This window comes from Xiphophorus couchianus, chromosome 21 (genome assembly GCF_001444195.1).
Source record: "Xiphophorus couchianus chromosome 21, X_couchianus-1.0, whole genome shotgun sequence".
Taxonomy (NCBI): domain Eukaryota; kingdom Metazoa; phylum Chordata; class Actinopteri; order Cyprinodontiformes; family Poeciliidae; genus Xiphophorus; species Xiphophorus couchianus.
In genome coordinates this window covers 6,376,866-6,399,818 of record NC_040248.1, presented here as the reverse complement: position 1 = coordinate 6,399,818, position 22,953 = coordinate 6,376,866, and the positions used below count along the sequence as shown (strand labels likewise).

Genomic DNA, 22,953 nt, shown 5'->3' with positions numbered 1-22,953 from the left:
GCCATATTTTAACAGTAACAACTAAGAAAACCATGGAAGAATTTTTCCACAACTAATTTAATGTGATACTTCTTGTATATTTTCATTGTGGTTAATCCTCTTTGTTTTGTCAAAGAAAGGCGGTAACTTCCAGGAGAATCCTTTTGTTGCCCAGAAACAGACCTGAATGCAACCAACTAAAGTAGTTCATTAGAGAGACTTAAAGGTGCTGGTTGGAGGATTCTGTTACTTGAGAGCTGTGCCCTATTGTTTCCAGTCTCTATCCTGGATTTAGTTTTCCAATCAACTGATGGATATCAGAATTGATCCATTGTACCGTCTCAAATAAACAAACGAGACAGAACAGTATTTAATCTTCTTTCCAATCAGAAAGGGTTTGTTTGGTTTCACTTATTGTCCAGATTTTGTCATCTTGATATTTCCTGGTGGATTTGAAGAAGAGCAGCTTCATTTTCCCTGCCAGTCTGATCTATGCAACAAATTTCAATGCTGGTTTAAGGAGCCAGAATTAGGAGTCATTGTTGAGTCAAGTCTGCAGGCTGTTTTGGTTTTAACTAGACCTCCGTCTGAACTGCAGTGTCTTGATTTTGCCTTGACCGCCCCGTGGACTTCAAATTTCACATCTAAAAGTCACCAATGCAGTGCTGACTCTAGCCCCCCTATAGCACATATGAGAGAGACTGAGTGTAAACAATGTTCCTCTCTCTTGCCCTGCTGATAACCACCCTCTTGTCCGCTTTTTTACTGCTGTATTCTATCCTCTTTGAATCCCAGGCTCAGATAAAGGCTTCTCCCACCATCCCCATAGGCCTCGAGGATGCCTTACAAGCTCCCCGCAATGTGAGCTCCTGTCCCTGGGCAACGGTGTATGATGTCCCCCTCCCTCTGTCAGTTTGAATTAGCCTCTTCCCTCTCTGGCTCACAAAGCTGCTCTCGCTCCCCAGCTGCTGCTCTGGTGTGTTTGCAGCACCAGCGAGTGTGAGGAGATGCCATTGAGCCTGACCTTTGCAGCAGCACCCTGTGCTCTATGAGTCTAACCCATTTGACAGTAAACGCCAAGTAGAATGCTAATGAAGCAGCCTGCATCATATTGTGCTCAGTTCAATGTAATTATCTGTGGGATTACCCTGTCCCCCCTGAATATTGAATAAACTGCTATCTTTCAGGCCCCCAAATTCTCCCCATGAGGTCAAAAAAGGCTCATCATGAGCAGTCGTTGTAGCTAATGTGCTAATGCTGCGCAATAAAAGGAAGCATGATAAAGGACCCATCCAGAGATTTTAGTGCAAATTATGGCTAATCTTTATGTTCCCTTCTCACAGGAATAAAACTGCCCCACAGTCACCGAGATCTCCAAGACTGTTCTAATGTCACTGGACAGAGACACATTAAGAAAGCTTTATTTTACAGGGAAGTCAAATAAGGCTCTACCACTTTATGACAAAATGTCCCATATTGCTTTCTTTGGTCATCCTTTCTAAAAGGTTTTCTTTCTGTATATGAAATTTCCAAAGAATATGAGAAGTATTTTGACCTCAACCTTCAGTTAAGCCTGATTGCTTAAGAGAGAACATCTCATTTTCATGAGCTGTTTAGCAACATGTAGTGTATACTGCCATTTATAATGCAATAATTTCAACCTTGTGCAATCTTCTGAGCAACTTTTTTGTGTGCTTTAAATTGCTGAAAATATTTATAGTCTTTTTCATTAAAAAGTATAACGATGAGGCTTATTTGTCAGATTAAATGTACTTTCTGAAAATAATTTTTGGGCCTGTGTTAAATATACTTTTAATTAAGCCTACTTTTCTGTATTAAAACAGTTTTTTTATTAGTTTGATGTAATATTTCGTCTTAAATTATGTGTTTTTATTAGCTGTAAGTCGAAAATCCTCATAATTAACAAAAATGTCGACTTGAAATAACTAACTTGTGTAATTAATCTATATAAATTGTTTTTATTTATGATACAGTCAGTGAAATAAATAACTGTTTAATGATATTCAAATTTATCAAATATGAATGTATATGACCACCAGGTCGCCTTTTTCTCCTACTCATCCGTCTTCATGCTAAACACGATCCCAGGGCTTCTCTTTAACAGTTTGCATAATTACAAAATAGCTGAAGAACTCAAAATTTCCATTGGTCTTCCAGCAACCTGTCTATTTGGCGCAATTTGGAGGTGTGTGTACTTCTCACAAGCTTTTAACTATATTCCATAGGTAGCATAGTGCGCCAATATCTATATGTGTAGGGGTGTGTTTGTCAGGCTGTGAGATGAGATCATTTTAATTACAGCCATAGCAACAGCAAGATGCCGCACAGAGTAGCATTGGACCAAAAGGATAAAAATAAATGACATGGAGCACTGCCAGCTTAATGTGTGTGATGAGGTTGTAGCTTTGGCATGAAGCATGTTTGGCATTCAAAAAGTTGTGTGCAGACCACACATCATGGATACCTTGACTACTGCCAGGCTGCTCCACTCAGCATGGATATGCTGCCACCCTGATAATGAGACGCCATTTGGGAACTATTGAGCTCTATAACATGTAATAGGGAGTGTGCCGCTTTCTTGACGTCTGTCATTTATTTCCTATCTGATTTTCAATGTCGTGGAATAGTTGTCATATAGAGGGCATTTTCATTAAAATGAAAAATACCTTTCATGACAGTTAGTTTAGTAAAATGTCATATCCTTATCAAATGGTAAAAAACTGGGTCTCATTCACAAAAACAGTTAATTTATTACATGTGCATATGAAGTTATTAAAAAATTGGTAGAATGCTTGCAAACATGAAAATGTAAAACTTCGAGATTTAAAGCAACAACACTTAATGCAACATAAAGACATGCACTCCAAATTGCATATAACAATTTATTTTGTTTTTTGCTACGTTGCATAAACTCTGCCTCTGAACCTCTCTTACTCAGCAGATGCTTTGCAAATATTTAGCAGCATGAACACCCTGCAGAATCTGTTAATAGCATCATGTTTACCAAAAGTGCAAGTGTTTGTTAAGTGGCTGACTCGCTGCGGCGTTGTTGCTTGTTTAAATACAAGCATCACCAATCTCTGTTCAGCTTTTCGGAGGCTCTTTAATGTATGTTTCTGCCGGCTTGATGTGACTGCAGCTGATTCCAGGCCAGCACGCTTACCCGAGGCCGAGTGCCAAGGCGTAATGAGAGATTTGGTTGTGGAATTCAGAATCTGACAGAATGCATTAAAGCCAAGCAGACTGCAGATGCAAAGGGAGAGGCCGGGGCCAAAAGCGATGACTTCCCATTTTCCAACCAACTGTATCATATTTTCCCTTTGCTTCCAGCCACACAAGTCGTGCAGCAGACTGTGCCTTTGTTTGGACACAGATTCCCATTGTTTGCCATGTTAGATATGAGGAAACAAGTGATGAAAGCAATTACTGCTCATACCACTCTGGTAGTCTGGTTTTGCCAGTAAAAGTGCTGAAAATTCAGAGCCACAGCTGCATCCATTTCATTGTCTCCCTACATCTTTTATTGCAGAGGCTGCATGAAGAATTCATTTCTATTAAGGTCATTTTCCTGACATGGCAGGACCTCCCTTGTCGCTCGAGGTCAGGGTGTCCCGTCCAGATATTTTACAGCAACACTGTGACCTTGCAATACCAAACAAACCCACACTGTGTGACAGCTATGATCTGAGGGAACAAATAATGTGACAGCCTCTCAAGTTCTTGGGCAGCCTGGGCCTCCCATCGGGAGAAAAGGAATCAGATTTTCAGTATTTTTGAAAGGGTTAGACTGAGTCTGGGTAGGAGGTTAGATGTAAAGATGTAGATTGTGTAACTTTTCACACTCAGTGTTGTTTTTCGTCACACTACTTGCATCAGGGACCAAAATTCAGTTCATGAAAAGGTGCTGAAAATGGATTGTTTTTTGCGTGTATAGTTCCAATACAATTATTCAAACAAAATATACATAATCATCTTAATGTTTGTGTAATTAATAACAAACAAAAGGCTCTTTTAAAACTTCTCGGTGTTATAAGGTTGCTTTAACAACCTCATGGTTTTTGGTGTCACCCTTCATAGCAATGACTATCATGAAACATTTTCCACGAATTGTTTGAGTTACCCTCAATAAGTTAACCTAAAAATACTTGCAATTGACTTTTAATTTAACTTATAACATGATACATAGTTCACAGTTTTCTTTATCATATACATCAATATTTATCTGATGAATTATTTATTTGTAGAACTGTGTCACTTGTTTGGCAAACCCTAAAAAAGCAAACTAACTGAAAAATCACTCCACACATGTAGAAAAAAACAAGGAGAATCTCTCAGAACAAACCTTGAAAATAAATGTGTGTTTTTCATGTGCTCTGAACTACATGTCTATGAATAAGTAATCAGTCTGTTTGCATGCTTCAGGATTTACTAACAAGAAAAGCAATCAGGCCCAAGATAGTGCAAAAGAAAACAGGCACTTCAGCTTCTTCAGCGAAATCTCTGTTTCATTTTGAAAAGGGGCTACGACAAAGACAAAGCATCAGAAGATGATAAAGGTCCACACTGCCCCTCCCTGCAGTCAGACTTAACAGATATCAGGAGACACACAGATCACAGATGACAATATTTCACGACAGACACTTGGACATAAAAATGACCCTTAGCTGAACTCCAGGCGAGCCGCAAATATGCTCGGTCTGATGTAGATGCTTTCCCCTCGCAGCATCCTCCTGGCACCAAAGCAGAGAAGAAGAACAATAGGACAGTAAAATGTATCCTAATTCCAGCTGGAGATCCTAATTCAGTCCAGAGACGGTGAGGAAATGGGTTTGCGAGAGCAGACCCAGCAAATACGCGGCGGATAAGAATGATTATCCCGCAGATGAGCGGAAAGATGAAAACTAATTTAATAATAAGACCAGAAAATTCGGCAAGATAACGGGGATCTAGAGACCAATCCAAGTACCATCTGGCTTGTACTGCACATGCATGTGCCGTTTTCTGCAGCAGGAGGGCCCCCATTTATACTGGTGGTGCTAAAAGCTCACAGAAACTGTCTGCACAGTTGCACAGCAAGAGAACTTGCACATTAATATTCTATTTTAAAGTGAGGAGTTCTTTCTCTTAACACTCTTCATACAGCAATTTTAAGACGCTTTTAGCTGTTTTATATTTGGATTATGAGCTCAACACCAACAGTTACAAATAGAAATGCTCTGATCAGGTTTCTTGTGGCCAACATCGATGGTGATTCTCATCGCTTATAAATTCTTATTCTCAGCACAATAAAAGAGATTAAAAAATGTGCTTCAGGCGTGCTGTGGCGGCGCAGGGGATAGCGCGACCCACGTTTGGAGGCCTTGAGTCCTCGACGTGGCCGTCGCGGGTTCGATTCCTGGACCCGGCGATATTTGTCGCATGTCTTCCCCTCTTTCCTTCCCCCTTTCCTGTCAGCCTACTTTCATATAAGGGACACTAGAGCCCACAAAAGACCCCCTGGAGGGGAGAAAAAAATGTGCTTCAGTTTCTGTCTTAGAGGTAGTTTGGAATTCAACCAAAAATAAATCCATTGCAAGATCTTTGTAATTTATGGATAAAAGCATATCTTTAAAACTCTTACCTATAAAAAGGTGAATCATAGTGAATACTGATAGTTGCTTTGTAAAATGGAGGGAGTTTATAAGATTGACGCATTCAATAACAGAAAATATTTTTAGGGTCTGACTTGCACATTGCAAATCAGAGTTTATCAAAGGAAAATTGTTAGAGTATAATCGATGGTAAGTTGCTTGGTGCATCTCTTGATAGCATGCAAATCAACCATTTTATGCTTTTATAAAGGCAAAAAATAGCCTTCTATTTATTTCTACCCATCCATTCATTGTCGTTGGAATTTCTGAGATTATAGGTAAGGGAGAAAATCCCAGATAAACCTTTCCACCTCATTCAGGGGGTTAGCAAACTTTTCCCAAGATTGAAAGTATATACAGTCACTCCAGTTAGTCTCTACTGCTATTCAGCAAAATAATGTTTGATTTTAATTTGCAGACTGCATTTACTTTATGTCAGGGTATTGGAAATGCAGAAGCTGGTAATGGAGGTTAGAGAGGCTTTTTGATCTGATTTCCACAAGTTTTCCCAGTAGATCTATTTGTTCTGTAAAGGTAGGCGGTGCAATACAGAGTAACATTCTCACGAGTGTCAAAAATGAATACTTTCCTGCAGAACATTGCACAGTTTGGAAGCAAATCAATGTTTATCACTTCACCTGCAGTGGTATTAATGTTTTGTCCGTAAGGCGTACACCTGGGTGGAGAAAGGAGGCTAATCCCCAGGAAGTTCAAGCTCTTTTTGCAAAAGCATTTTGCAAGATACAATATACGTCCAGCAGGATTTTCAGATAGAATGGAATTAGAAATATATTGATATACTTTTACACTAAAATCTCCTCCTTGTGACCACGTGGAGCATAAGACTGCAGCATTTTATCGGTGTTATTAATCACCCATGTTCAAGTAACAGAATGTGAAAAACCAGTGTCAGACCCTAAACAGGTAATAACAGTAATTACACTAATCAGTGTCTGTAAGAATCTTACAGTGTAAGAATTTCTGTGACATTTAGTTTATTTAAATTTTTGTCCTCTGCATTAAACACAAAATAATGTCTAAAGCTTTAAAGCAATAACTCATGTGAGTTTTGATGCTATTTTTCTAGCCAGTAAGGACTGGCTATGCTGCATATACTACCTTGTTTTTAACAACAAGGGCAGATTTGGTGTTAGCAGTTATTTTTAAATTTTGTGTCTAAAGATTTAATAAACAATCCCAAAACTTTGGAAGCCATAGCTCATGGGAGTTATAAGGTCATGTTTTAACTTTTCTAACTTTCTGTTGCAGATAACTGTTCTACTTAGGCTAATTTGTATGTGAAAGGAACAAGTGAAGAGATATGGCTTCCGCTGAGCTGTATTTTTATGTCTCCTCTAAACATATTTTAAAAATCCCTAAAACTGTAAAAGAATGATGTGTTTTTAACTAATGCTCAGAAAGAAACAGGTGGTAAAGATTAGATTTGAGAATTTTTATGTTTTGCCCTGATCAAAGCAATCCCGATATAATAAACCATTTTTTGAGATTTCAAGTGATAGTTTTCCAAGTTTTTGCAAACAATTCTGATTACTTTTGCTTGTTTGATAATAAACAGGTACAGGATTTGGTTTCAGTTGTATTCTGATCTTTATTTTTATTTTATTACTTTCAATTAGGCAGTAGGCATCCAAACAATCCTTACCTATCTTATCTTCCTGCTAGCCATGGAGCAAATGTAGGTTGAATGTCAACAAAAATAACCAGAAGTTGAATTCAAGTTCAACTTATTATTATTACTGTTGGCACTGTGTGACCTTACAAAAAATGTCTTTCCTACAGAGTATAAAGATACTTTCCAGTAAAGTAGCACTAACCTTGTAGCTACGTTGTTACTAATAAAGACAGTGTGACTAAACCTGAAGAAAATACCAAGCAAAACTAAATGATTAGATTGGTCTGCACTTCTATGCAGTAACATTTATGAGTTTTTTCCTCCAGTTAGATGGTATAGCAAAATCTTTGATTTCACTCAGTTTCCATAATATATATTTGCATATAAGTATTTATGATGCTACAAACATGTATTTCATTTTCTAGGGTAAAAAAATATATACCTGTAGGCTATTTTCACTGTTGGTCTTTGAACAAAAAAAGTGAGAATCGTGAAGAACCGATTGCACTGCCAACTCCCATGAAAGAAGGATTAGTCCCCATATTTTTGCCTTGTCTTAAATGTTTTTATGAGGGTTTTGTACTTATTTTCCTGCCAAAACTGGCATATCTTTGATCTATCAGCTTGGGCCTTGGCAGGGCAGCAAAAAGGCATATTTGTGTAATGTATACTTTTCCTGGGGACTTATTACAATGCAAATTACCTTGTCACATCGATGCTGATCTCAAAACTAAAAACATGTTTTTTTAAAACCAAGCTTTCTGAAATAAAATGCAGAGTCCCTTTCTTCCCACACAGTCTGTGAGGAGTCTTTTCATTTGTTTTGCATTTTATATAGGACAGTGGGAATATGCACAACTCTGTAAAAACTCTGCTGTGTCCCAGTTTCTGCAGGTCTCTGTGTTAACAGGTTATTGATATACATATTACCATACAGGTGCACCAAACCTGCAGACATAAGGAAATATTTTTAAGCAAAGAAAGATTCAGACACAGGTGATATACAGTACATTCCCACTAGAAAGTATTCAGACCTCTTCATTATACTTTCTTCACAATAATCTCCTGCAGAAGCAACTATCCTCTTCCCCCCAAAAGCTTATTATCTTTCAAAGGTATTCACAACCATGGCTTAACAGTTTAATAATCATTGGCAACTACCTCGGCATCGAGGCTTCTTGGTTATGTATCTACAAGCTTGGCTCATCTGTTTTGGGGTATTTTCTCCCTGCAGATCGTCTCGAGCTCCGTCAAGGTTGAATGGGCGCCATCATTAGATGCCAATTTTTAGTATTTCCAGAGATGTTCATTTGGATTCAAGTCTGGGCTCTGGTTTAGCTATGCAAAGACAGCCACAGCCTGCTCCTGAAGAGTACTCTTAGTCCTCTGTTATCTTGGCCGTATCAAGTAGATTGGAAGATGAATCATCAAGTCTTTGGAGCAGGTATCCTTGAAGTATTTCTCCATTTGGCTGCTGCCATTTTACCTACTATAGTGACTAGTAACATATTTCTCATTCCTGTCAGCATAATGGTGGTGTTTTTCTCCATACTTAGCAATGAAAGTCCAGTCAAAAAGGTTCTATTTTGATTTCATTTGACTCATGTTTTTTTTGTATTTCTCTTAGTCTAACAAATTTAATTAGGTTCCTATGTACCTCTTATTAAGGAGTGGCTTGCCTGTGGCTAATCCATCATAAAGGTCTTGTAGGTGGTGTGTGTCAGAACTGGTTGACCTTCTGGATGGCACTTTAAGCTCCGCAACTGAACAAAACTTCACTAATGTGACCAACGCATTCTCTTTTATCTTTTTCCCCAGTTCTAATGAGGATCCTGGTGGTTTAAAACTTCTCCCATTTCAGCTCTGATACTGAAACTCTTATTTGTTTACAAATGTGTCTCGCTTCTCCCAGCAATATCTTCCTGCAATCAGAATTATTTGCCTTTTTCACAGATATCCTCTGGTCATGTTTGAATCCTGGTCTTTAGGATCGAACTTTCTCTGCTAGGGTGTAATTTAGTCAAGTTAATCAAAAAAACAAACTGTTCAGTTCTGGATGTGAGCAGAAGCAACTGAATTTACCCCATGTTCTCTGCAAGCAGCGTCAGAAGGATGACCAGTACAACTTGGATGCAATGGTTTTTAGTGTCATTGCAAAGGTATGTCACAGTTTTTTGGAAACTTACCTAAATCTCTGAAAACAAGTTTTTTGAGAAGGTATTTTTTTTTAGAAAACTGGATCTATTTTGAACAAATCTATAATGTAGCAAAACTTGGAAAAAGCAGAGGGGTGTGGATGTATTTTGGCATCACTGTGCTTATGTCATTCCCTTGCAGCTCTAGACTGTTAAGCTTTGAAAACCCGTGTTACGGATCACTCACCTTGCCGACGTAAAGAGGTTCGTTTCCTGTGTACTCCTCCAAAACGAAGAACTGGTTCCATACCCAGCTGCGTTTGTTCCTGTGCAGGGCCTCCCAGGAGTCCGGATCAGAGCGCAGGGACTTCTCCCCGTCCCCAGAGCTGGGACTCAGCCCCCAACAGCAGCAGCCTCTCCCCCGCAAGACAAACAGGAGCACCAGGAGAGCCAGGGCTCTGCATATGCCTGAACAACACCAACCCATCGTCTGGGCTCCCCTCCAAAATGCACTGAAGCAAGAACAGGAGCAAAAATTAAAAAGAACTGAAATGTCAAAACCCTTGGGCTTTTATCTGAACAGTCCGGACTCTGCGTTTCACAAGAAAGCAGCAGCAATTGGACCCTGAAAAGAGCACACGGGTTGAAAATGACTCAAATTCTGCATTTTGCTGCACAACTTCCTGTTTCTCCTTTATCGGAGAGGGAAAGTGGGATTATTCCTGCCGATTTGGACCCAGAGAGCTGGTCGAGAGGTTCACCGGGGACTTGACTGGGGGGCTTGGACACTGACTCTTTGTAATTGGCACCTATCAGAACAGAAAAGAAGGGAAAGACAAAGACAGAGGAGAGAAGAGAGAGGCGTGTCAGCAGAATTGTCTCTATGACCGCAGTCACTTCTGATAGCACGTAATGGGCCTGCTGATGCAATGATAATGGCATTTTTCCAGCAATCCTAAGGAAATAGGTAAAAAAATGAATAGAGCGGACAGGCAGTAAATGCAATGCACACACTCTCACCTACAAATGCTGCAAAGAGAATCAGGTGAGGTCAAAGTGTTAATAGGGGTAAGATGGAGGGAGAAATGACAGGGCTTTTCAATGAATGCAAGCAAAGAGATTTCACACCGAGCGAGACGACAGCATAACAATCAAACGCCATTCAGCAGCCTAACAATTATCCAGGCCTTGTCTCACCAAGGTCATTATTTTGTCATATTTTCTCTTTCTATAAGATGATGGTGACGGTGAATGGGACTCGCCACTCGACTCTAGCAAGCCACATGATCTGAGCGGCGCGCACTCTCATCACCGTGATTAAAAATAAATCTGAGCTGTCAGCAGCATGCATGGAGGCCCGGCGATCCTGACCTCCACTCCGAGTGGGAAAAACCATGTTGCTCCGGCTGGAGCACAAGAGAGGGTGTGGAGGGGCAAGAGGGGGCTTGGAAGGCTTGGGGGTGGGGTTGCGGGTCTGTCTCACTGCCATCAACATGCTACGACAGACTCCCAACCCCCCTGATGACGCCAGAACATGACGACTTGTCAGAGCCGAGGACAGCGGCGGGCTTTGACAGATAATGCTCTTCATGTCACAAAGCATCCTGGGAACTTCATATGACGGCTGCTGTTATCAGTCTGTTTGAGGTCCAACGGTATCTGCAGCAATACATCCAGAGCCTTGCAAACATATTCATCTTGTCACATTTACATCCTTTAACCACAAACTGCTATGTATTTTAATGGGATTTTGAGAGATAAACCAACACATAGTGCATCATTTTGAAATAGATGGAAAAGGTTTGCACAGCTGGAGAGTCAAATTAAATGGAGAGCATCTAGGAACATCAATTTTAATACGTAGATACATTTTGTGGCCTAGACCATCTCATTTTAGCTCTGGCTGTATGTTTAGGTTTGTTGTCTCTGGTTGTTTCAAATGTTTTTTTAGTTCTACCACCAGTTCGCATCTTCCACATGTTTGATGTGTTCCAGACATCAGAAGGCCCCAACCTTTCTTGTAACATGGAACAGCTTTGTGGAGGGCATCATTTTACAGATCGATGAGTAATGAGCACAATGTTAGGGAAAAATTCAAAATGGAAACCTATTAATAAGCATAAAAGCCATCTGTCCCACCAATCACAACTTTCAATGCCTTGGTTTTTTGCATGTGTTTTGGGCCTAGCTTTTCACTTGCAGCAACACCTAGCATAGCAACAGGTGACTCTAACAGGCAATGCTATTGCTCAACAATATGAACTTGTTATATGGACAATAAAAGACAGTGAAAGCTGATGTTATTAACAGAATCCATTTTTTCTAAAATAAAACTGTATGACTGTCTGTGACACAACTTTTAAAAATTAATTAAATTGACAAATACATTCATTAAAAGGCTAAAGGACCTTTTCTGCATGATGCTCTCCTTTTATTTGTGTTACACTAAACAAAGCCGAATACAACAGCACAACACCCTTTTAAGATTTTCATAACTAAAACAGTTTGATGACTAAGCACCTTTTTTCCATCCACTTCCCAAATATGCATGTGCATCATGTGAAACAACGTGGTTGAAACGTTTATCTGATAAAATGTGCGAAAGGTCAATGGGTGTGAATATCTTTGCATGGGACTGTTTTCCGAAGGTCTATGTGTGAATGTGAACTTCAGGATGGCGTTTTTGACCACACGTGCTCATGTTTGTTTCCTCTCTGACCTCTCTTTGTCTCTCCTCTATGTAGAGTATTGGCACAGCCCTGGGTGAGAAAGGTAATTGCTTTGGCATACAGTGACCTCTTTCTTCCCACACAGATCTTTCCACTTCTCATTTTACTTCCTCTCCATTCCCCTCAAGCAAGAAAGAAGGATGAAAAAAAAAACGCACACCACACACATCCTGTGGAAGTGATTTGTTGTACTTCACCACAGGAAAGTCATTAGGCAACGCTAATAATTAATAAAGAAATAAATCACAGCTGCAAAAACACCTCTGCACAGACAGCTGAATGTTTGCAAGAGAAATCCTCACCAGTTGCAGATTTACTTGATACTTGTGTGTATTTTCAGCCCGCACGCTGTGGAGGGAAAAAAAATACATAAACTCATCCCAATCGACTGAAAAAGTCGAAAAGTATGGACACATAAACACACTCTTTATTGAGAGTTAGTGGCAGAGGTGAAAAGTGGAGCAGATGTGGCCGCAGGGCAACACGACTCGCGAAGGCCGGCCGCACCGCTGGTGTTGTTCGACGGGGTCGAGTCAAGCCAACTTAATGCATGTCATTTTGCTAAAGCACCAACGTGAGAGAGAGGAGATGGAAGCTTCATACAGATTGGAGATAATGCAGCTCTGGTATAAGAAATGGACTCACTAAAGCAGATATTGGCTTTTTATTTAATGAGTTTCTTCTGATTTACCATCAAGTTGATTTTAATTTATTAGGGGTGTCACGCACCAAGGAAATCAATGTTTTATTTTTCTTCTTGATGCAGTTTATCATTTTGGAGAAAAAAAGCATAAAATCTAGATGAAATATTCGACTGGCAAAACATGAACGTGGATGTGATGACAAGATCTTCATGTCGGCTTAAAATTTATCAGTATTAGTTTAAAAGATACAATCTTGATTAAAAAAATAAAGTAAAAGACTCATATCTAATTGTATTATCACAGTAGAAGAGTTTATATCTTGTTTTGTGCAAGAATGATGAGTGTTGATAGGAAATGGCAGAATTTCTTTAAAAAAGAATTTTAAAAAAACAAGTGCGACGGTGGAGCCAAAAGTCTTTACTGCTGGCAAACTGCAGTGTTTTATGTCGCTTTTTAAGGAGAAAATAACTTAAATATGCTTTTAAAGAGACATAATGCTTCCTCTTTTATGAGGTTGTTTTACCTTGCATGCAATATTTTAGTGCCACCAGGTCCAAATGTAAAGATTGTAACAAACGAGCCTCTTATATTTAATTGAAATAAATTATCAACACAAAGAATAACCAACTGTGGCTATTTTTTCTGGCTGTGTTGAAAAATACCACAGCATCATGTTGCCACCCCTGTGTTTCATGAAGTTCTGGCCTGTAGTGCAAAACAGATCCATCTCAGTCGCATTCAACTATTATTTCTAATTTTATCGTCACAATAGTTTTTTTATCATGCATTGTGAATGAATAAGTGTGTTGATAGATGGAGGCTAATTCATGCAGGCATATTCAAGAGTTTTGTTTCACTTTTCAAAGAAAAAATACCTTACAAATTTACTTTGAGAGAGACATTTTGTTTTCTGTTGAATAAGGAAGATAATATTGTGAAGGTCTTTCCAATATTATGCTTTCAAACCATCTAAATGTTCCTACATGACAAGTTTTCCTGGTGGGAGGGGAGGAAATCAGACATTTTCACAAAGTATCATCAACTCTGGCTAACTTCCTTTACCTTACTGAAACAACAGTCACACAGCGTGGTGCCATCACTTCCATGTTTCATAGTGGAGTTGGCAGCACAAACAGTGAAAAATAGCTCAAGGTATTGTCATATTGTACAAAGGGAGCTTCCTAGTTTTCAAGTATCACATCTAGTTTTTTTTTACTCCAGTACATACGTTTGTTGAGCAAACGTCTTGAACATTCATATACAACTGATTTATTCAACTTTTACAAAGGGACAGCATTTCCAATCTTTCTTTTAAAGAGACAATCTGATATTTTTTTTAAAATATGGAAGTCATGTAAACTTGCTTGCAAATAAAATATTTGCAATGTTTTGCTTCCAAACTCTCAAAAATATTTCTAACTTTCAAGATTGCAAAGAAAAAAAACGTAGCTCTTCAGCTTTAGCTTAAATATATTCAGACAACACCACAATGTCTCATCAACTCTGGCTGTCTGCCTTGTCACTTTCTAAACAACCCCAAAGCATAATGCTGCCAACGCCTGGGGACGGTGGCACACGTACAACACGTTAATCTGAGAAAGATGCTGGATTTCAGTACTTTCAGACATCACTAGAGAAAATCACCGATCTGACAGCAGGTGAGTCTGGATCAGCATTGGGTCACCTCCAGAGACTCATCGCTGACCAGTGTCAAAGTGATGTCATTAAATTAAGTGAAAATGTGAGCCAGAGCTGTGAATGTAAAGCGTCTTCCAGTCTTCCTTTGGCTCTGTTTCTCTTGCTCTAATCCCATTTTCCAGCCTCACAACAGGATTACCAGCACCGCAGCTCTCACTTTAGCAATCGCACGCTCTCTCGTATCTGTCCGCTCATCCATCACTCAGACGGTGAAGCGGGAAATGCCATAAGAAGTTGTGCAAAGTTTAAGCTAAATATGTTTTAGGACAGCTTCTAAATCAAGATTCTTCTTCTTTTTTTCTCTTTTTTTTGATTCAGGTAAAGAGCGCACAAACCAGTGATGCTTTTCTCTGTGTTCCTGAAATAAAACAAGTAGTTGCCTCATAACTGTAATAACTGTAATAAGAAGATTCATTGATTTTTACTGTCTGCAGGAGCTTCCGTGTTATCCTTCAGGTTATTTACAACACACACACAGAGAGAGAGAGCGCAGACTCATGCTGAGCCAGAAGCTTGAACCTGAGCCCTCTAGCTGAAAGGATCCTCTCACTGATTCCTACCATTCCTTCATTGATTTGCTTGAATACAACTTTCTCAAGTAGATATGCAGCTGATTGAACTTCACAGCAGAATATAAATATGTTTACATACAGATAGTTATGATGCTGGGAGGTTAAGTTGTCAAAAAAGTAAAAGTTAGTTTGCTTTTATGGAAAAAATAAGTATTAAAAAGTATAGAGAAAAGTAGTTGCCCCTGGTGGTTTTGTGTGAAGAAACATCTCTATTCCTAGATTTATCTTTCTAACCATAAAGGGCTTAAGAGCTGTTTTTCCACATTAGATGTAAATAAAACTTGGAAATGGGGTCACTTCCATGGCTTGAGTTGCATTTCAGCTCTCAGTATCATGGTTTCTGATACGCTGACAACCAGTGAATGTGGGTTCACACATGCATTCAAATGTGATAAATTTTATGTAGCCATTGGGGGTCTGTCACGTTATGTGGAGCATGCAAATAAAGCATTTGCTGCACAAACACTGTATATTTAAAGTTGGATATTAAACAGGCACATAAATGAGTTTAAAAAAAGACATTTCTTCAATTAAGTTTTCAAAGGGGTGGGGTCTGGGTGGACCAGGGCACTGACTCTGTTAGAGATATAAAAACAAAAGAATCTTAAATTCATTATGCTGCTCTCATATATCAGGAGCTGTGGCTGAGAATAATGGTTTAAAAGTGGAAAAAATATTCTCAAAATGACGTAAGTATAAATTAATCAAAAGATAAATAGTTTCGTAACAAAAAGCATTGTAATTTAGCAGATCATTTATTCAATTAATTCAATTAAACTTGCCTTTTTCATTAATATAAATGAATTGTATACAAAGAGTTTGAGCGAGAGTCAACAGTATTATTGGTTTAGCCATTCCCACATGCCCCCACCATCCCCTTTGCCAGCTCCAGTGTGCAATCTTCTGCCACCAAAACCAATTATGAAATGAAATTTAAATGCAATATCCAAAAGCTGTAGTTTGACATCAGAAACAACAGTGTGAACAAAGACAGCGTGTCTGTGAGGAGCCAGATGTTCCAATATTTTAAGAAATTTGCATTCCTAATTTATATTCTTTGGACACCAAAATATGTTCTTTTTATTAAGATTGTCATGTATCACTGTATTTTTTCCTCTTTTTTAATGAATTCCATTTTTAACGTTTGACCTCCCCATGCATAAATATTTATACATTTTCTGAGTTTCTAAACCTTTTATGATACAAAACGTTGCTCCTCATAAATTTAGGAGAGAAAAAATATTTGTTTCGAAGAATGATTTATTATCTGAGCCTGCGAGTGTAACAAATTTGCAACAATGTTAATTAAAGTGTGGAAAGTCATGAAAAAGTTAATCCCACTCCTCTCCTCCACCTCCAACCATGCAAACAATCAGATTTACAAGAAAAACATCTTCACCTAGTGGGAAACAAAAAAGTGTGACATTTTGAATAGGGTTTCTATTAAATAGAAATGAAATTGTAACGCTAGTGCACTCAAGCAATAATTGAATGCAGTCAATGCCACGCAAATACCACACACTCTATTTTGTTTAGAAAGCTGAACAGAGACTTGAGTAAAAATTATGGAAAATCGACTTCACTCCAAAACACACAACTTGGTCAAACTGCGCGGCATTTGCATCAACGCAGCCAAAGTAATTCAAAGGTAAAATTTCTGTGACCTCGCTGCTTTTGACCCTCCTGTTAAACATCAATCACTGCGCATTAGCTGTCAACACAGTTGCACCGTGCAGGAAAAGTTCGCAGCGCGTCTGGATCCGATCAGCCAGCCACGGTTTCCCCGACGAAATGAAACAAGAACCAAGACATGCGCGAATCATTTCCGCAAAGCGATTAGAAGTTTGATGGGGGAAACAGACCAGCAGCGAACATTAAGAACATCAGGAGGTGGTAAATAAGCGCATGATGGGGAGCCAGGCAGCGGGGAAGCGCCGACAGTAAACATCCCCGTGAGCGCCCGCCGCAGGAAACCCGTGTCCGTGGAATACTAATGACAGGATAAACGATGGGATGAAATATACACAGATAATCCAAGCAAATGCGTGAATTAAGTGAGCAACAGAGTGGAAATGACTCAAAAATAAAATAAAATAAATGCACATTCTATTAAAAAAGAAATTAAAAACATGGACATTTACTTACCAAAGGAACTTCACATGGATGATTTCCGTTGGTAAAAGTTGCACCTTCCCTCTCTTATTGCAGCCCATAAAGAAAGCCAGATTATGTGAGAATTAGGAGTTTGGAAGTTATCATGGTGGATTTAGTCCCGGAGAGGCTGGAGATGTGCTCTCGGATCGCGCGTAAACGCTCAACCACAGCAGGGAGATGGCGCTTCTGACTCTTCCCCGTCTCTGTTTCTCACCTTCTCCTCTTCCCTCCCTCCCTCCTTCCATACTTCCCTCCGTGTCTCTCTCGCTCTCTATCTCTCTCCTGCGCACTGTCGCCTCGGTGGTGTGCAGGGAACCCCAGCTGCAGGGTTCGGGGTTTAGTCTCTACATCCCTCTTGTACTGTGCAGGCGACAAGGGACGCGCAGCAGCGGCAGCAGGAGCGGATTGGAGACGGGAAATAACGCTCTCATCCGAGCCAAATCCTCTCCTTACTGGAGAGGATGGAGTTTTATTTTTTTTTTCCTCGCTCTCTTTTTTTGTAAACCAAAAATAAGTTGGCGAGGTGATAAAGCCAGAAGACACACGCGGTGCGTCTGACAAGAAGCAACGGAGAACCAAAAAATTATAGCTGCCAGGTTTTTGGCAGCAGATGGCATGTATGCTGCTAAATGAATGCTTTGGTAGTGGTAAGAGGAGGAAGTAGAAGAGAAAATAAGTCAATGCAAATTCCTTGACATCTTTAACCAATGAGAGGATTCATACATTCACCTCCTGCTGCTTTGAGAGTTAAATCGTGCCAGCAGCATGTAAAAACAGCGCATTTCTCATGTACACTTCGTGAAAGATTCACTAAACCTTTCCTATTTTTCTACTTACAACCACAAACTTCAACATTTTATGTAACAGATCATTTTATAGATTCCCACATCATGATGCTGCTACCGCTTTATCTCACTATAGGGATTTTGTGTTTAGGTTGATGTGCAGGGTGGGTTTTCCACCAGAATTATTTTTCTCAATGTGGGGTGACATAACCTTTATTAACACCTAGTGTCTTAAAAAGTGTTAATACCATTTGAACATTTTCCACATTGTGTCTCCACAGAAGAAGGAATTATTCCCCAGCATGATGCTGCCCTACCATGGGGATGGTGAGCTCAGAGATATGTGCACAGCATCAATGTCTTTTTACTTTTATATGAGTAAAAATATATTAAAATAGTGATGCCCATTTCTAGTTTTAGATTATGTCTCACTGCAACCACAAACTTCAACATATTTATTGGGATTTTAATTGTAAATGTGGAGCAAAAATATGCAGTTTTGTCTAATTGTTTTATAAAGAAAAACATAAAAGTGTGGGATAGAATTGTACATTTCCCTACTTATTCAATAGGGGTAGTTCTTAACATTTCAAGGCTAGACACTTTTTGCTCATTCTACTTTGCAAAATATCTGATTCTGTAATTAGATTATGTAGAGAACATCTGTGCACATTAATTTTCATGTCTTGCCACACATTCTGCATTTAGCCATTGTAAGTCATTATTATACTGTGAAGAAACCATTTCTATTCTGGCTCTGGACGTCTGGAGTCATTTTCCGACTGGAGGCAAACCTCAATCTCTGACCACCAGCAAGTTTACTTTAATCATTTCCGTGCATTTAGCCGACTCCATGTTCCAGTCAGCTCTGAACTTTGTTTCTGTCATTCCTGAAGAAAAGCGTTCCCGTATCATTAAGCTGCCACCTCCATGTTCCACCAGGGGTTATATGACAGCCCAAGACAAAGAACCACAAAAAACCAAAAGCTGAAGGAAACTGATTGTGTGCTTTTCAAATAAAAACTGTGAAAAGTCTGGTGTGCATTTGTCTTCTGTCCTTTTTAATCTGATACCCCTAAATAAAACCCAGACACTTTTCATATTATTTTTTTTATAAATGAAAATGTAAAAGACAAATATGTCTGAAATGCATGGAACATTTATGTTCAAAAGTCTGTTTATCACATCTTAACTCCCTCTAACATCCCAAATGTTCTCCAGAAGATACACATTCGTGCGCCGAGAGTTTTATACTTTGCCCAATTAGCTGCAAAGTAAGCTCATCGGGTGACAAAAGAATGCAGAATAAGGTTGGCTTCCATGAACTACAGCCCACTGTGAACAAACCAATATTAGTCATAGGCCTAATTAGTGGCAATATGCAGCAAACTCTGTATGCATCATCACACTATTCAAGTAAAATCTTTGCAGTCTCTTCCAGCTTGCTCTTTGGAGTTTACTTCAGAGCACATGGTTTACATATTTTTATCCAAGTTTAAACACCTGTTTCCACATTAGGTTTCATATTAGAGTCATTAGTCATGGATGGATTATCTTCTTTGTGTTTTTCCTCAGCGTTATTTGCATTTTTGGAAACAGGCGCATTACAATAGTGCAGCTCCTTCTCGTTTGGGAAGGGAGCACTGACCCAAACTAATAGAAAGAGCAGCCTCTGTCTGTCATACCTGGAAGAACAGCTGGCAAAGTTTGAACTGGACAACCAGCAGCTGAGGATAAACACCTGCTTCCTGGATTGTGGTAAACAAGTGACAAAAGCAAAGAAGGTGACATTTTAGGGTGGATCATATTGAGATTGTCACATGTCTTAAAAAAAAAAAGAGTGGCAAAGAGTGAAAGGAGGGGGGTGGGTAGAGCATGAGAGTAGAGAAAGAGGAGAAAGGGAGGAGACAGGCGGAGGTTTATCACAGAACAGGAGGAGGAGGAGGAGTCCACAGCAGTTCAGTGGTGAGAGTTATTTAATTGTAGAGTGACATTGGGAGCCTGGCTCATCAGCTCTTCCCCATCAATCACAGGCAGTCAGAAGAAGCCCGAGGTGATGTGGCCCTGCGTCCCCGCTACACACCCCCTCCGTTTCCCACTCCGGCATTTAACGGCCATGCCTCCATGACACCCCACCCACCCACCCACCCAGCTCCACCCCCAGCCAGGATGCAATGACCTCTAATCACCTGGACTACTGTTATCTTCTCCCCAATGACACACACGCATACACCCGCACACACACGCATTTATGTCTTGATGGGTCTTTTTGTTCAGAGACTAAGGAGAAACCGCGAAGGGACACCATATCGGCTGATGAAAGAATAATGAAATATGGCCCCCAAGGACAACAGGGTTGGATTTCTTTTTTCTGTTTGTTATAAGTCCCAAAGTAAAACATAAAAAATTTACTGAAAAAAGAAACCATTTTGTTCAAATAAAAATATAGTTCAAGTTGTTTAGCCAGCACAAAGGTTTGTTTTTCTTGTTTTTGAAGTTGTCACCTCAGCAGAAAAGAGTGGTTTGAAAATATGTTGTGGAGTGGCAGGCTGCATTTTACTGTCAGCATTGATGATTTTACACCTTTCACAATGTGTAAAGTTAACCTCCTTGTGTTGGTGACTTAACTTAACCCACCAAAGAGCCAAGAGCAGCATGCATTTGTGGACAAAGCAAAAAGATTTTGTGTCTGTCTTAATCAGTAACTGCTAATTTTTTCTTAAGTGGGTTCAGCTGAGAGGTTTTGAAAAGTGAAAATCTTAACTTCAGTGAACTGATCTAGACCGAACCAATCCAATCTCAATTATGGACTCAATAATAATATTCTTGGATCTGATAAGGGCCAATGAAAGATGTGGAATATCTTTGGAGTACGAGAACTCTTGTCTGTTTCAACAAAAGCTCAGATGATTCATGGTTCTAACTGGACTAATGATCAACAACAAATTAATAGAAGATCTGCAGTTTCTCATTGCAAATATAAAAACCTACATTTTAACTGCAGCAGTTTAACTTGAGGGCAATAATGGTCGCACGGTTAAATATTATGCAAAATTAAAACTGGAGACTGTATAAAAAGAAAAATAACCATTTTGTCTCACTGTCAGACTAAATCAGACTAAGCTTTCTATGTTTGCATCGTCAGTTGCAATGACCAAAATTATTTTTGTTTGTGAAAGAGAGGAAAGAATCGAACATTTTTTTTTTTTTTTTTTTAAAAAAACAAAGTGTGTATCAACCTCACAAACAGCTAATGACCTTGTGAGGATGCTGTGTAAAGCTGTTGAGAGAACATCATTATTCACAGTGAAGCAAGGTTTGTACCAATGAGCTGAGAGACTGTAGAGAAAGGAAGACACTATTACTCTCAAAGCAAAATAAAAGCAAAACCACAGTTTGCAGACCTTATTTTCTGGAGATATACCCTGTAGAAATACAAGCAGTTTTCCCCAAATCATTTCAACATTTTTGGGATAAATTACATATATGAATGGTTGGAATTGTAATTTTATGGGGCTTTTTTTGCTGTTGTTTTTTAGCTAAATAATTGTTGTCCATTGTGTATTATTTTTATTGTCACTGATACAAACTGCAATTTTTAAATGAACCAGCTAATAATAAAAACAGTTCTCCTTTTATTTTACAAACAATTCAATGTTTCTCCCGATTTCTGACACAAAAATCTTAAAATTGAGTTAAACCTATGTATTGTATGGTGAGTTACAGTTGTTACAGTCAGAAAAGACAGAATGGACAGGGACAAACTGAGTCATTTTGGACATGCCTTTTTTTAAGCAGGACAAGAATTTAGCAAGAATAGGAATAAATTTGCACCTCATCAAGAGATAGAACAAAAATAGACAGCAGAAAAATGAGGACATGTGTGTTTGAAAACTGCAGCCCTTCCTGTTTTACTACTGTAGATCTAACTCTGTTTTTATATTTATTTTCCTCCTAATCATCCCAACAGATACTGAATTCACCCATTTATGTTGCAAATACTGAAGTTTGTATACATAATTTTATGTTTGCCAGTCAGATCACTACTTTAAATTCCTTTTCACCAACTTCTCCACACACTAACAGTTCGATATCCCAGCAAGCTAGAAATAGCTAATCCTATGTTTGTGGTGCTGTAAATTTTTCTTTTTGCAGTCTGGACTTGCCTCTAAGCCATTGCTGATTTGCACATTGGGCTACACCTGGATACATCTTACTCCTCTAACCATACATAATGTATGGGTTTATGTGGGTTGATGTTTATAACTGCAAAGTAAGTGGAAAAATTGATCCGCAGTGTTGATTGCTGGTCGGTCCCAAACAGTTGACATTCTGATTCCAGTAACTGCCATTTACTGTCATTGGAAACAGATGATTGTGCCCATTGACTGTCCAATTTCAGCTCTAAACAAGGTATTGATTTTCCCGGTGGACAAAACGTGCTGATGTGCTCGCAGCTAAAGAGCTGTCATAACATGTGCTTTTGGGAGCATCACTGCATAAACACAAAAGGCGAGCGCAAGAAGAACAGCAGAATAATGGTGAAATGGTCAAAAATGAGCTTGCTGTTCAACGGTAAAATGTCTTTTTTTGAACAAAGAAAAAGGTCTTATTTATGTTGCAATTGATTTTATTCTGCTTTTTATGCTCTAAAAAACAAAAAATAACTCTGTCTCAGTGTTTATGAGTCACACAGGGTTGTTGATCATAATGGTAATTTTAACAGATTTCTTGTTTATTTTTTGAGTATTTATACTCAATTAAATTTAGTGTGTTGCGTTTTAAATCTGGTTGGCAACCTGTGAGGGGGAGGCATAACAACCAATTACATCTTATTGGTCAAATCACTATGACACCAGCTTTGACATGTATTTTGTAGGTCAATCAACATCATCACCGCTACTAAATATTATATAGTCATCTGCTAGTGGTGTTATAGCAAAGTGGAAACAACTGAAAATGTCAAAAGGAAA

General features: G+C 39.0%; 1 protein-coding gene across 2 annotated transcripts in view; it reads right to left on the bottom strand.

Moving 5' to 3' along the window:
• cdh7a (cadherin 7a) overlaps positions 1-17,766 on the bottom strand; it is a 132,240-nt gene extending 114,474 nt beyond the window's left edge. The window contains exons 1-3 of one of the 2 annotated variants that reach the window (XM_028005619.1): positions 17,187-17,766; positions 12,430-12,475; positions 9,646-10,207 (exon numbers count right to left, since the gene is read on the bottom strand). In XM_028005619.1, the coding sequence (XP_027861420.1) occupies positions 9,646-9,885 (240 nt within the window). In that variant the 5' untranslated portion in view covers positions 9,886-10,207; positions 12,430-12,475; positions 17,187-17,766. The remainder of the gene's footprint in view (positions 1-9,645; positions 10,208-12,429; positions 12,476-17,186) is intronic. The other variant, XM_028005617.1, reaches the window with a different exon arrangement.
• Between the last annotated feature and the right edge of the window lie 5,187 nt (positions 17,767-22,953).